The sequence below is a fragment of the Microcebus murinus genome, chromosome 4, assembly GCF_040939455.1.
Source record: "Microcebus murinus isolate Inina chromosome 4, M.murinus_Inina_mat1.0, whole genome shotgun sequence".
NCBI lineage: Eukaryota > Metazoa > Chordata > Mammalia > Primates > Cheirogaleidae > Microcebus > Microcebus murinus.
In genome coordinates, this window is record NC_134107.1 from 113,434,970 (window position 1) to 113,447,687 (window position 12,718).

At 40.1% G+C, this 12,718-nt stretch overlaps 1 protein-coding gene across 5 annotated transcripts in view; it reads left to right on the forward strand.

Annotated features, from left to right (window-relative positions):
* The window catches only part of CDON (cell adhesion associated, oncogene regulated), a 114,564-nt gene extending 103,342 nt beyond the window's left edge, over nt 1–11,222 (forward strand). For 2 of the 5 annotated variants that reach the window (XR_012919022.1, XR_012919023.1), the window contains one exon: nt 7,157–7,244. Coding sequence is in view for 3 of the 5 variants with exons in the window: in XM_012772348.3 (XP_012627802.2) it covers nt 7,157–7,431; nt 8,049–8,090; nt 8,426–8,598; nt 9,221–9,448 (718 nt within the window). In the remaining 2 variants the exon portion in view is untranslated. Of the gene's footprint in view, nt 1–7,156; nt 7,432–8,048; nt 8,599–9,220 lie in introns of those variants that run through there. The other 3 variants (XM_012772349.3, XM_012772348.3, XM_012772351.3) reach the window with 3 other exon arrangements.
* The last annotated feature ends 1,496 nt before the right edge of the window (nt 11,223–12,718 follow it).

Genomic DNA, 12,718 nt, shown 5'->3' on the forward strand with positions numbered 1-12,718 from the left:
GTTTGCAGTCCCACCAGCAGTGTAGGAGTGTTCCTTTCTCTCCGCATCCACGCCAGCATTTGTTGTTTGGGGTCTTTTTGATAAAGGCCATTCTCACTAGAGTTAAGTGATATCTCATTGTGGTTTTGATTTGCATTTCCCTGATGATTAGAGATGTTGAGCATTGTTTCATATGTTTGTTGGCCATTCTTCTGTCTTCTTTAGAAAAGTTTCTGTTCAAGTCCTTTGCCTACTTTTTAATAAGGTTATTTGATTTTTTCTTGCTGATTTTCATGAGTTCTAAGTATATTCTAATTATCAGCCCCTTATCGGATGCGTAGGATGCAAAAATTTTCTCCCATTCTGTAGGTTGTCTGTTTACTTTGATGACTGTTTCTTTGGCTGTGCAGAAGCTTTGTAGTTTGATCATGTCCCATTTATTTATTTTTGTGGCTGCTGTGATTGCCTTTGGGGACTTCTTCATAAACTCTTTACCTAGGCCGAGTCTAGGAGAGTGTTTCCAACATTTTCCTCTAGAATTCTAATAGTTTCATACCTTAGGTTTAAGTCTGTTATCCAGCGTGAGTTGGTTTTTGTGAGAGGTGAAAGGTGTGGGTCCCGTTTTAGCCTTCTACAGGTGGCTATCCAGTTTTCCCAGCACCATTTATTGAAAAGAGATTCTTTTCCCCAGCGTATGTTTTTGTCTGCTTTGTCAAAGATTAGATGACTATATGAGGATGGTTTTATATCAGCATCCTCAGATCTGTTCCACTGGTCAATATTCCTATTTTTGTGCCAATATCATATTGATTTAATTACTACAGATTTGTAGTATAGTGTGATATCTGGCATATTAATACCTCTCATTTTGGTTTTGTTGCCTAGAATTGCTTTTGATATTTGGGGTCTTCTTTGGTTCCATACGAAGCGTAAAATTATTTTGTCTATATCTGTGAAGAATGCTGTTGGGATTTTAATAGGTATTGCAGTGAATCTGTAGATCAGTTTAGGTAATATAGACATTTTAATGATGTTGAGTCTGCAAATCCACGAGCATGGTATGGATTTCCATCTGTTTACATCCTCTGCTATTTCCTTCCTCAGTGTTTCATAGTTCTCCCTGCAGAGGTCTCTTACCTCCTTGGTTAAGTATATTCCTAGGTACTTTAATTTCTTTGTTGCTATTGTGAAGGGAATTGAGTCTTTGATTTGGTTCTCAATTAGATTGTTGTTGGCGTATATGAATGCCTATGATTTCTGTGTATTGATTTTGTATCCTGAGACTTTACTCAATTCATTTATCAGTTCCAGGAGTTTCTTGGTTGAATCTTTGGTGATTTCTAGATATAATATCATATCATCAGCAAACAGTGAAAGTTTGATCTCTTCTGCCCCTATTTGGATACCTTTAGTTCCACTTTCCTGTCTGATTGCTGTAGCCAGGACTGCCAGCACTATGTTGAATAGAAGTGGAGATAATGAGCAGCCTTGTCTGGTTCCAGTTCTAGGTGGGAATGCTTTCAATTTTTCCCCATTCAGTATGATGTTGGCTATGGGTCTGTCATATATGGCATTTTTAGGTATGTCCCTTCTATGCCTATTTTCTTAAGTGTTCGTATCATGAAAGGGTGTTGAATTTTGTCAAAAGCTTTTTCTGCATCTATTGAAAGAATCATGTGGTCTTTGTTTTTGCTTCTGTTTATGTGGTGAATTGCATTTATAGATTTAAGTATATTGAACCATCCCTGCATCCCTGGGATGAAGCCCACTTGGTTGTGATGGATTATTTTTTTTCATAAGTGTCTGGATTTGGTTAGCTATGATTTTGTTGAAAATTTTTGCATCTATATTCATTAGAGATATTGGTCTGTAGTTTTCTTTTTTTGTTGCATCCTTTCCTGGTTTTGGTATCAGAGTAATATTCACTTCATAAAAGGTGTCGGGAGGTTTCCCTTCTTCTCGATGTTGTGGAATAGTTTCTGCAAGATAGGTACTAGTTCTTCTTTGTAAGTGTGGTAAAATTCAGGTGTGAAGCCATCTGGACTGGGACTTCTCTTTTTATGGAGATTTTTAATTGCTATTTCTATTTTAGCTCTTGAGATTGGTCTATTTAGGAAATCTAATTCTTCCTGGTTGAGCCTAGGGAGGCTGTGTGTTTCTAGAAATTTGTCCATTTCCTCCACATTTTCCAGTTTGTGTGCATAAAGATTTTTGTAGTATTCATAGATTATATCTTGTATCTCTTTGGGATCAGTTGTGATATCTCCTTTATTGTTCCTGATGGAGCTTATTAGAGATTTCTCTTTTCTGCTTTTCATTAGCTTAGCCAATGGCGTGTGAATTTTGTTTATATTTTTCAAAGAACCAACTTTTTGTTTTATTAATCTCCTGAATAGCTTCCCTGTTTTCAATTTCGTTTAGTTCTGATTTGATCCTGTTAATTTCACTTCTTCTGTTGGGTTTCGGGTTGGTCCGCTCTTATTTTTCCAGCTCTTTGAGTCGTTTCATTAGATTGTCTATTTGTGATCTTTTTGTCTTTTGGTTATAGGCATTTATGGAGGTAAACTTTCCTCTCAGAACCGTTTTATCTGTGTCCCAGAGGATTTGATAGCTTGTCTCTCCATTGTCATTTTGTTCATAGAATTTTTTTATTTCCATCTTGATTTCTTCATTTATGAAGTAATCATTTAGTAGGAGGTTGTTTAATTTCCACGTTTTTGTGTAGAAATGTGAGTTTCCGTTAGGGTTCATTTCTACTTTTATTCCACTGTGATCACAGAAGGTACATGGTATGATTTCTATTTTTTTAAATTTCTTGAGATTTACTTTGTGTCCTAGAATATGGTCAATCTTAGAGAATGTCCCGTGATCTGATGAGAAGAACGTATATTCCGTGGATTTTGGGTAGAATGTTCTGTAAATGTCAGTCAGACCCAATTGTTCCAGAGTTTTGTTTAACTCCATTATTTATTTATTAATCTTTGTTTGGAGGATCTGTCTTATGCCGTCAGTGGGGTGTTGAAATCTCCGGTGAGTATGGAGTTGCTATTAATCCATTTGCTTAGATCCAGTAATGTTTGCCTTATGAAACTGGGTGCACTAAGTTGGGTGCATATATATTTAAAATTGTTATCTCTTCTTGTTGAAGTGTGCCCTTCACCATTATCTAATGACCCTCTTTGTCTTTCACTACTTTTGTTGGTTTAAAAATTAAATCGCCTGAAATTAGAACTGCCAGGCCAGCTCTCTTTTGGCTTCCATTTGCCTGGAATACTGTTCTCCACCCTTTTACTTTTAATCTGTATGCATCCTGGCAGGTTAGATGTGTTTCCTGAAGACAGCATATACTTGGCCTGTATTTTCTTATCCATTCAGCCAACCTATGTCTCTTGAGTGGAGAGTTTAAGCCATTCACATTTATTGAGAGAACTGATAGGTAACGTAGGTTATTGTTCATTCTGTTGGGTTGGATGTTATTGGTTTGATTTCTCTTTTGAGCCATTATATTATCTGGCCTTTAATCTTTGGGGTTTGGTTGTTTTTATATTCGTGAGTTTTTTTTTATGGTGTTCCGTGCGTAACACTGTTTTGAGTACTTGTAGGGCTGGTCTTGTCTTGGTGAATTCTCTGAGACTTTGCTTGTCTGAGAATGTCTTTATTTCTCTTTCATATATGAAGCTTAGTTTTGCAGAGAATAAGATTCTAGGCTGGGCATTGTTTTGTTCAGAAGAGTGAGAATGGGGCCTCAGTCTCTCCTTGCTTGTAAAATCTCAGTAGAGAAGTCTGGTGTTATTCGAATTGGCTTTCCCTTGTATGTTACTTGCTTCTTTAGTCTTACAGCTCTTAGAAGGGCCTCTTTAGTTGACATTTTGATCAGTCTGATGACTGCATGTCGTGAAGTCTTCCTGTTTGCATTGAATCTCCCAAGGGTCCTCTGAGCTTGTTGAACTTGTATATCGAGATTTTGAGCAAGGCCTGGGAAATTTTCCTCTATTATATCTTCAAATAGCTTGTCCAACCCTTCAGTGTTGTCTTCTTCCCCTTCTGGTAACCCTATGACCCTCACATTAGGTTTCTTCAGATAATCCCACATCTCTTGTAGGCTTTGCTCTTTTCTCTTGTTTCTCTGCTCTATCTCTTTGACTGTTTTATTCATTTGGAGGGTGTTATCCTCAATCTCTGAGATTCTTTCATCTGTGTGATCTACCCTGTTCTTGAGACTTTCCACTGTATTTTGTAGTTTCCTCAACTGATTCTTCATTTCCAGGAGTTCTGTTAAACTTTTCTTCATTGTGTCTATTTCTTTATTGAACTTTTTCCCCAGGTCCTGGAGGCTTTTTGTGGTTTCTTTGTGTTGGTTAATGAGTTGTTCTTGCAGGTCGTTGAATTTTCTGATGATCCACATTCGAAATTCCTCTTCTGTCATTTTTGTTGCCTGATTTGGGTTGCTGTCTGTTTCTAGGGCGCTGGTGCTCCTCTTTCGGGGTGTGTTTTCCGTTTGGTTCTTCATATTTTCTGAGTTCCTTCGCTGATTTCTTCCCATGTCGATCACTTGTTGTTTATTTTTTTAAGGTTTTCGTTTGGGTAGTCACACGCCTTGTTTAGTTTCTGAGTCAGTAGGTGATGTCTGTGGGTGAGATTCGACCACTGCCTGTATAATGAGTCAGTGGGTGCCGTGAAAAGGCTGTGCAGGATGTCCTCCCTGTCAGTAGATGGCTCTTGCTTAGAGGAACAGGCTACGCTGTTGTTTTTGTGTCCTGTTATCAGCTCTTGTTCCTGTAGAGCGGCACTCTAGTGCCTCAGGTGGTCGCAGGGGCCCTGGGACTTCCAGGTGTGTCCTTTTCTCCCCCTCAGTGAGGGCTGGTCTAGGAGAGAGCCTGGGAGGAGCTGGGTTTGGTAAGCCTTCATTGAGGTTTTGATTTGCATTTCTCTAATAATTAGAGAAGTTAAGCATTTCTTTATATGTTTGCATGCCATTATTCTGTCTTCTTTGGAGAAGTTTCTTTTCATTTCTGTCGCCCATTTCTTGATGGGATTGTTTGTCTTTTTCTTGTTAATTCTTTTAAGTTCTAGATAGATTCTTGTTATTAGACCTTTATCAGAGGTGTAGAGAGAAAATATTTTCTCCCACTCTGTGGGTTGTCTATTTGCTCTACTGATGGTGTCCTTGGCTGTGCAGGAACTTTTTAATTTGATCAGATCCCATTTGTTTATTTTTGATGCTACAGTCATTGCCTTGGGGGTCTTCCTCAAAAATTCTTTGCCTAGGCCAATGTCTGATAGGGTTTTCCCAACATCTTCTTCTAGGATTCTTCAGGTTTCATGCTTTAAGTTTAAGTCTGTTATCCATCTTGATTGAATTTTTGTGAGAGGTGAGAGGTAGGGATCCTGATTTGCTCTTCTGCATGTAGCTAGCCAATTTTCCAAGCACCATTTATTTAAGAGAGATTCTTCTCCCCAATGTATATTTTTGTCAGCTTTATCAAAGATTAGATTACCGTATACTGATGGTTTCATCCCTGGTATCTCAGATCTATTCCAGATATCTATGCTTCTGTTCTTGTGCCAGTACCAAGCTGATTTAACTATTATTGCTTTATAGTACAGCTTGAGGTCAGGAAGACTGATGCCTCCTAGTTTGTTCTTTTTATTTAAGATTGCTTTGGCTATACGAGGTTTTTTCTGGTTCCATACGAAGTGAAGAATTATTTTTTCTAGATTTATAAATAATGCTGATGGTATTTTGATGGGGATTGCATTGATTCTGTAGATCACTTTAGGTAATATTGACATTTTAACTATAGTGATTCTACCAATCCATGAACAAGGTAGATTTTTCCATCTGTTTAAATCTTCTGCTATTTCTTTTTTTAGTGTTTCATAGTTCTCCTTGTATAAATCTTTTGTATCTTTCATTAGGTATACTCCTAGATATTTAATTTTCTTTGGGGCTATAGTAAAGGGTATTGCGTTTTTTATTTGAGTTTCTGCTTGATGGTTCTTGGCATATATGAATAGAATTCCTAAACAGACCAATCTCAAGCTCAGAAATTGAAGCAGTAATTAAAAACCTGCCCCCCCCAAAAAAAAACCTGCCCAAAGGGAAAAGTCCTGGGCCAGATGGTTACACTTCAGAGTTCTACCAAACATACAAAGATGAACTCATACCTATACTACAGAAACTATTCCACACCATTGAGAAGGATGGTATCCTTCCTAACTCATTCTACGAAGCCAATATCACCTTGATACCAAAGCCAGGAAAGGACACAACAAAAAAAGAAAAGTACAGACCAATATCCCTCATGAATACAGATGCAAAAATCCTAAATAAAATTTTAGCAAATAGAATTCAGCAGCACATCAAAAAAATAATTCACCATGACCAGGTGGGCTTTATTCCAGAGATGTAAGGATGGTTCAACATACGCAAGTCTATAAATGCAATTCACTTCATAAATAAAATCAAGAACAAAGACCATATGATTCTGTCAATAGGTGCAGAAAAAGCATTTGACAAAGTCCAACACACCTTTATGATAAAAACTCTTAACAAAAAAGGCATAGATGGCTCATACCTTAAACTTATTAAATCCATCTATGACAAACCCACTGCTAATATCATTATAAATGGAGAAAAATTGAAATCTTTCCCCCTTCGATCCGGAACTAGACAAGGGTGCCCGGTATCTCCTCTCCTATTCATCATAGTACTTGAAGTCCTAGCGATAGCAATCAGACAGGAGAGGGGTATTAAGGGCATCCAAGTTGGGGCAGATGAAATCAAACTCTTGCTCTTGGCCGATGATATGATATTATACCTAGACAACCCCATGGGCTCTTCCAAGAGACTCCTAGACTTGATAACCGAATTTGGTAAAGTTTCAGGTTATAAAATCAATATACACAAGTTATAAGGTCCTATTCTTAAGTGGTTTGCCTTTAGGTGCATTCTCCTGTTGTCTTCCACTTTTACTAGAATTTTTAAGTCCTTTGTATTTCACATCATAGTGAATCATTTAGTTATTTTTAAGAATAACTTAAAAAAAATAACTTAAGAATTCTTTCTTAAGAGTCTCTGAATACAAAATACCAAATTAAATTTCCCAAACAAAGCCTATTTTAATTTTTGATTCCTCTAGACACAATTCTGTTTCTTTTGGTTTAAATTCTGCAGGTGTTTCACCAAAACCAACGGCACTTCCAGTGGCAGCCTTCTTCCTGTAGTCCCTGTGGTAGCACCTTATCTTCGGGATGGCTTGGAAATGAAGCCCCTCAGCCACATGCAGATGTCTGTGTGTCTGGCTCCCACTGTCCCTGCTTGTGGCACTTTGCCTGAGGAGAGCATCAGGGACAATGTGCCGTCAATACCTGTTCAGCACACTTGCTGTCAGGACAACATAAATGACATCAACTCTGATTACACAGAAGATACAGCAGAGTTCAGCAGAGGTACGGGGGTGGCATAACAAACCTCAAGTTTCTAGATAGTCTTCAGTTAGCTAAGAAATACATAAGGGAGGGTGATGCTCTCAGAGGGTCCCCTCTGTGATTAGTTTACATATTTCTTAAGAGACTGGAGTGGGGGTGGGGGCAATGTTGGATACTCTAAGAAAAGATGGGACTAGAAAACGGATTCTTTGAAATTCTGTTATTACTCACATCCTTCATCTCAGGCTGTTAATCCCATTACATTTTGAAAAATATATCCAAACAGGCCTTGCTTCAGGCTATACCTGAACAGAAGGCATGCTGGAAGAACACATTTTGTGAGCATGGGCCTCATTTTCTTTTACTTTTGTTCTGGAGTTGTAGCCTTTCTTAGAGGTGGTTATTTTGGGGCTTTTAAGGGGTTTGTCTTAATCCTCAGATGAATTATATAACTATTCGTGAGAGCTCAACTTTATTTTAATCCTTTTACACACCCTCTTCCTTAAATTCAAACCAAACATAACTAGGTTCTACTTTTACTTATTATTCTTTCTTTATTGCTCTAAGTAATATTAAACTGCTTTGTAAAAATCAGCCTTTATCATTTTATAATGTTCTCAAACCTTTCTGTTTTTCAGGAGACAGCTGTATCAGTTTAGAAACGGAGAACAAAGCTCTAGGTTGGAATGCTCTTATTTTGCCCCCTGTCTTAGAGGACTGTACTGAGAAGACAGCACGGCGCCCCCCTGGCATTCCTTTAGACAGCTCGTCAGGGACCCTGCAGTGACGCCAGGAAACCTGACGTGCAAATGACTAGTCATGTTTCCGTGTCCAGCCAGTAACTGCACGAAACAGCTCTGGGAATGAACTATGTGAAGGATCTAATTCAAATCAGAGAAAATCATTATTTATTTTTTTTGTAGTAGTAATGTCATCTGAATGTATCTTAAAATGTGTGTCCTTTTATATTATTTATGCCTTAAAATGTTTCTTCCCTATTTCTCCCCCCCCCCAGTAGGAAACAACCTTGTTTTGTATAGTTTCCAATCATCTGGAGCACAGTGGAATGATTTCATGCTTTCTACAACCCTCGGTGACAGCAGGCGCTCCTCATGCACAGGGTCTCGGCGGCTGGAAGACAAGCCAGGAGGGAGTTGCAGGGGCCATTTGAAGTTTGCCAGCACACAGGTTTTCAGATAGAAAACTGTCTTCCAGTACTGTATTATCAGACTTTCTGAGAACATTTTGAAAGCAACCACAGTTGTGACCTAATGTTCATCGTAGCAGATCTGGCTGGTATTTTATGAGTGCCTTTCACAAAATTGATAGTGATTTTCTATCAGTACATGGGTACAGGAAATGTTCAGTCTTCTAGGCACTAGTTATAAGCAGCATCCTGGACACAGTTGTGTGAAAGATTTAGTGAACTATTGCAGTATGCAGAAAGGGAACCAAGGCCAGAGAGGAAAAATAATGTTTTAATGTCCCATCACTTTCAAATTACATTAACTTATAAAATAGCCACCGTGGGGCTCCTTTAGACCGTTACTAAGGGTAAAAACAAAGTGAGACTTTAAGTGGTGGCTTGAAGAGAAAGATACACATTTTAAGAAAAAGGGGACGGCTCCAGGGAGCCGTCTTGCCAGAAGCTCGCCCACCTGTCCCGCCGAGCACAGCCGCGCTGTGGCACCGCCCTGCTGCGCAGCCACTTCTCACTGCCAGTGTGCCACGGTCAGAAAGATGTGCGTGTCAGAAAAGACTTAATTGGGAAGAAAAGGTGCTTTTTTTAACTTCTTGACTTTTTTTCCAGAATGTCATCATTGTAAACAGACACTGCAACTGTGGTCAGCAGGGCGCAGACGTCATTGCTGCCTCTGTGTACAAGGACCTTTGCAGCTGCCTTCGGAAGGCCGTTCTCCTCCATGTTAAAGACACAAGCGCACACAATAAATGGATTTCACAGCTTGAGTCAAGCTTTGATGGATCACTGCTTCTTTTTGTTTTGTACATCCCTTTGGGGAAAGAAACAAAAACTTAATCTGCTTATGTAGGGTCAGGCAATCCCGGCAGAAATTGCAGTGGCATAGAATACAATACGATGTTAACCAGTTTTCTATATAATTGCATCAGTATTCCCTTACATATGTCTGTGTGTTTTATAATAGAACTGCTAGTGGAAATGTGCTTTTTTAAGCTGGGTCACCATGTAAGAGTTACTTCCAGTAGAATGTAGCAAATACAATTCCACAGTTAGATATTAGGGGTACTATAGAAGCAAGTTCTACATTTCAGATGTCCACACCTGTTGTATACTAGATTTGTTCTTCATGTTGCTTAGATACAATCAGCTTTGGAGCTGATAGTTGCATCCGTCCTTTCTGTGACTAGCGAGGGACAATGTCCTAGTACACAGAATATGAAAACATACTCTGTGTTTTCTAATCAAGTTACAGGAATGCTGTCACAGAGGGAGTTGGGGAAAGAAAACTGGGGAAGTAATGTCCATAGATAGTCATTTTTGATTCAGGAAGCAGGTGTATTAGCATGAGCCTTAGGTCATAAACTGCTTTTAAAGATTGAATTTGAATATGGGGTTTGTCCATGAGGAAGAAAAAATGGCTTTACCTTTAGGACAATCTCATTGTGGACTTCTTTATTTATAAGTAATGCTGTTTTAAGTGTTATCATTTTTATTGTATTTTATTTATAAAAATGCCTTTATATATTGAGATATATAAATATATAAATATATATATATATATATAAAATTTCCTTATGTTTAGGAGTTATGGGTTCTCCCTAAGTGTAAGTTGCTCTGAAATTTTATGCCCTGCACAATCACCAAATCAGTTCTACCTAATGTCTTTTCACCAGGAGATAAGAAGACATAGTATAGAGCATGGGAGATAGCATTAACGTTTGTTGAGTAACTGCTGTGTACCAGGCACTGTGCTGGGTGCTTGTCACTGTTATCTCTTTTAGCCCTCACAACAAATTGTTAAAATCCCCAAGACATGCATTGAGCCATAGAGCTTGATTGGAACTCAGTTTATCTGGAGTCATAATCTGTGCTCCCCACATTTTTCCACACTGCTTTCCAAAAGCACTGTGGTTCACTCTCTTGATGGAACCAGTCCTGTTCCACAAGCCATCGTCTGCCCTGCGATGCGAGTCCTCCCTGCGCAGGCAGAGGTCTGCTCATACTTGTCTCCCAGGAATCCACACTCCTCTCCTTGGTGCCCCCCCACCATACCCAGGAATTTGATCTTCACTTGGCTCAGTGATCATGAAACGAGTCATGGCTCTTCACATCCTTTGTCATTCCTAGGATTCTGTGTGATTCTTTGTTTCAGCATTAAACTTCCCCCACTCCCATTAAACCACCCCACTCTTCCCCTTGTACTTGAGCACTCGCAGTCTGGTGGTGATGGGTGCGGTCCGCGGTGCAGGTTAAATCGCAGTGTTCTAAACCTTTTGAAGTGGTCTTTACAAAAGCATTTCTTTCTGGGTTTTGTTTTTGTTGAATGAGTCTGTGAAGACTAAGGCATCCATCCTGGGCTGATCATGCCACAAATCTCATTCTAGCTACAGAACTGCCAAGAAGTTAACGTTTATAGTTGAATTTCACCTGTGTTGCTCTCTTTTAAAACACTGACTTTGAGATACATGCTGTGTAGCATATTGAAAAGTATATTTTATCTTCCTTAAAGTTGTAATATTATGTTTGAAATTGTACATATTCTAAACGATGTAGCTTTGATAAGTTGTATTTTGTTGATATGATTTTATATTAAAAGAGAATGCTGCTTTCATACAGAGTAGCCTCTGAAGATGGGGTATGCAGATTTCCCCCCGCGTTTGTACAAAGCTGCTTATAGTTTGTGGTTGGGGGGGGTGAATGTCTTACTCTGAAATTCTTTGGAAGCTCTATCTTGTCCTTCCTTGAAAACCCCTGTGTACACCCAGGAGCTCAGCGTGTTAATCCCTTCTGCTCTGGGTGTGGAGATGAAGGCACTGAAGGGGCAGGATCTTGGGCAGGTGTTTATGAGGAGGCTGAGAGGACACTTGGACCAAGGGGCTGTGGGACCAGGCAGACCCCTCAGGGCAACTTGCCACTTCCTCGGACAGAAGGGAGGAGGACAGGACGGGAGAGAAGCTGGGGCGAATGAGGAGAGGTCCTTCTCGGTCTCTCTTTACCGTTAACATCTGTAGGTACTCCAGGGTAGAAATTTAGCCTCTTCAAGAATAAACTTTGTTTTACAGCGCTAAAAAAATTGAAATTGCTAGGCTTCTCTGTTTGGCCTTTTCTGTTTTATTTCCTATATATAAATAAACCTTAGACCCAGTCCTGAGAGCTCTGAGGGAAGCTGAAACCTCTTTTCCAATAGTGTAACTGTGAGAACCGAAGAAGCTACTTCAGTTTCTCTCAGTTTTCTGTCTCCTTTTAGGCGCCACTTTCTGTATTGCAGGCAGGTCGCCCCTGGGCTTGCTTCCTGTCTCTCCTCACCTGAGTCCTGACTCTTCCAGTCAGCTGGACAAGCATGCATTGTGCTTCACTCAGATTTCAGACACACATACACATGAGCCAGTGAGTCATGCTGGCAGCTGACAGTGTGACTTTGGAACAGCCAGTTCTCTGTCAGGCAGCTCCCCGCCTGGTAGCAGGAAGCTGCATCTGCTGTGTCTGGTTGGCTCGGACTCCTGGAGTCTGCCCGCTGCAGCCTCGCATTCCTGTGCTGCAGCCACATGCAGGGAACACACCTCCACGCCTTGCTGGGCCCACTAGCAAAACCTGGACTCAGCCATCAGCCTCTCTGGGAGCTACAGTTGAAATAGTCCTCTATTAGTGCGAACATAGGCGTGGTTTATTTAGGAATTGCTCACTCTACAGACTTTCTTCTGGAAGCAGCTAGCTTGCTCACACTTTTATAGCACCAGAGATGGTTCCCAGTACCACAGCTTTCACTTGCCTTGAGACACCCAGCGACTCTTCTGTCCAGTGTGTGTCTTCCTCATCCTGTCACTTCTGTCTTCCACAGGCTGGGCCAGAGCTTCTTTTCTCACCAAGTCATTAAGGTTTACTGCAGCTGGGACTTGCGCTGATTATAAAGACTGGGTATTAAGTGGGGAAGTGTAGCTGGTGCCTTAGCTACCGTGGTTTTAAGACCAAAATGTGACAAAGGGGCTCTTCTCAAACCTACGTGCCCTCTCTGGGCCTATTTGCATCTTCCTCTTTGGGCCTCACGGTGTTGCCATCACTGCGATGGTGACTTACTGGAACATCAGGGACTCTTGTGCAGGATTAGAA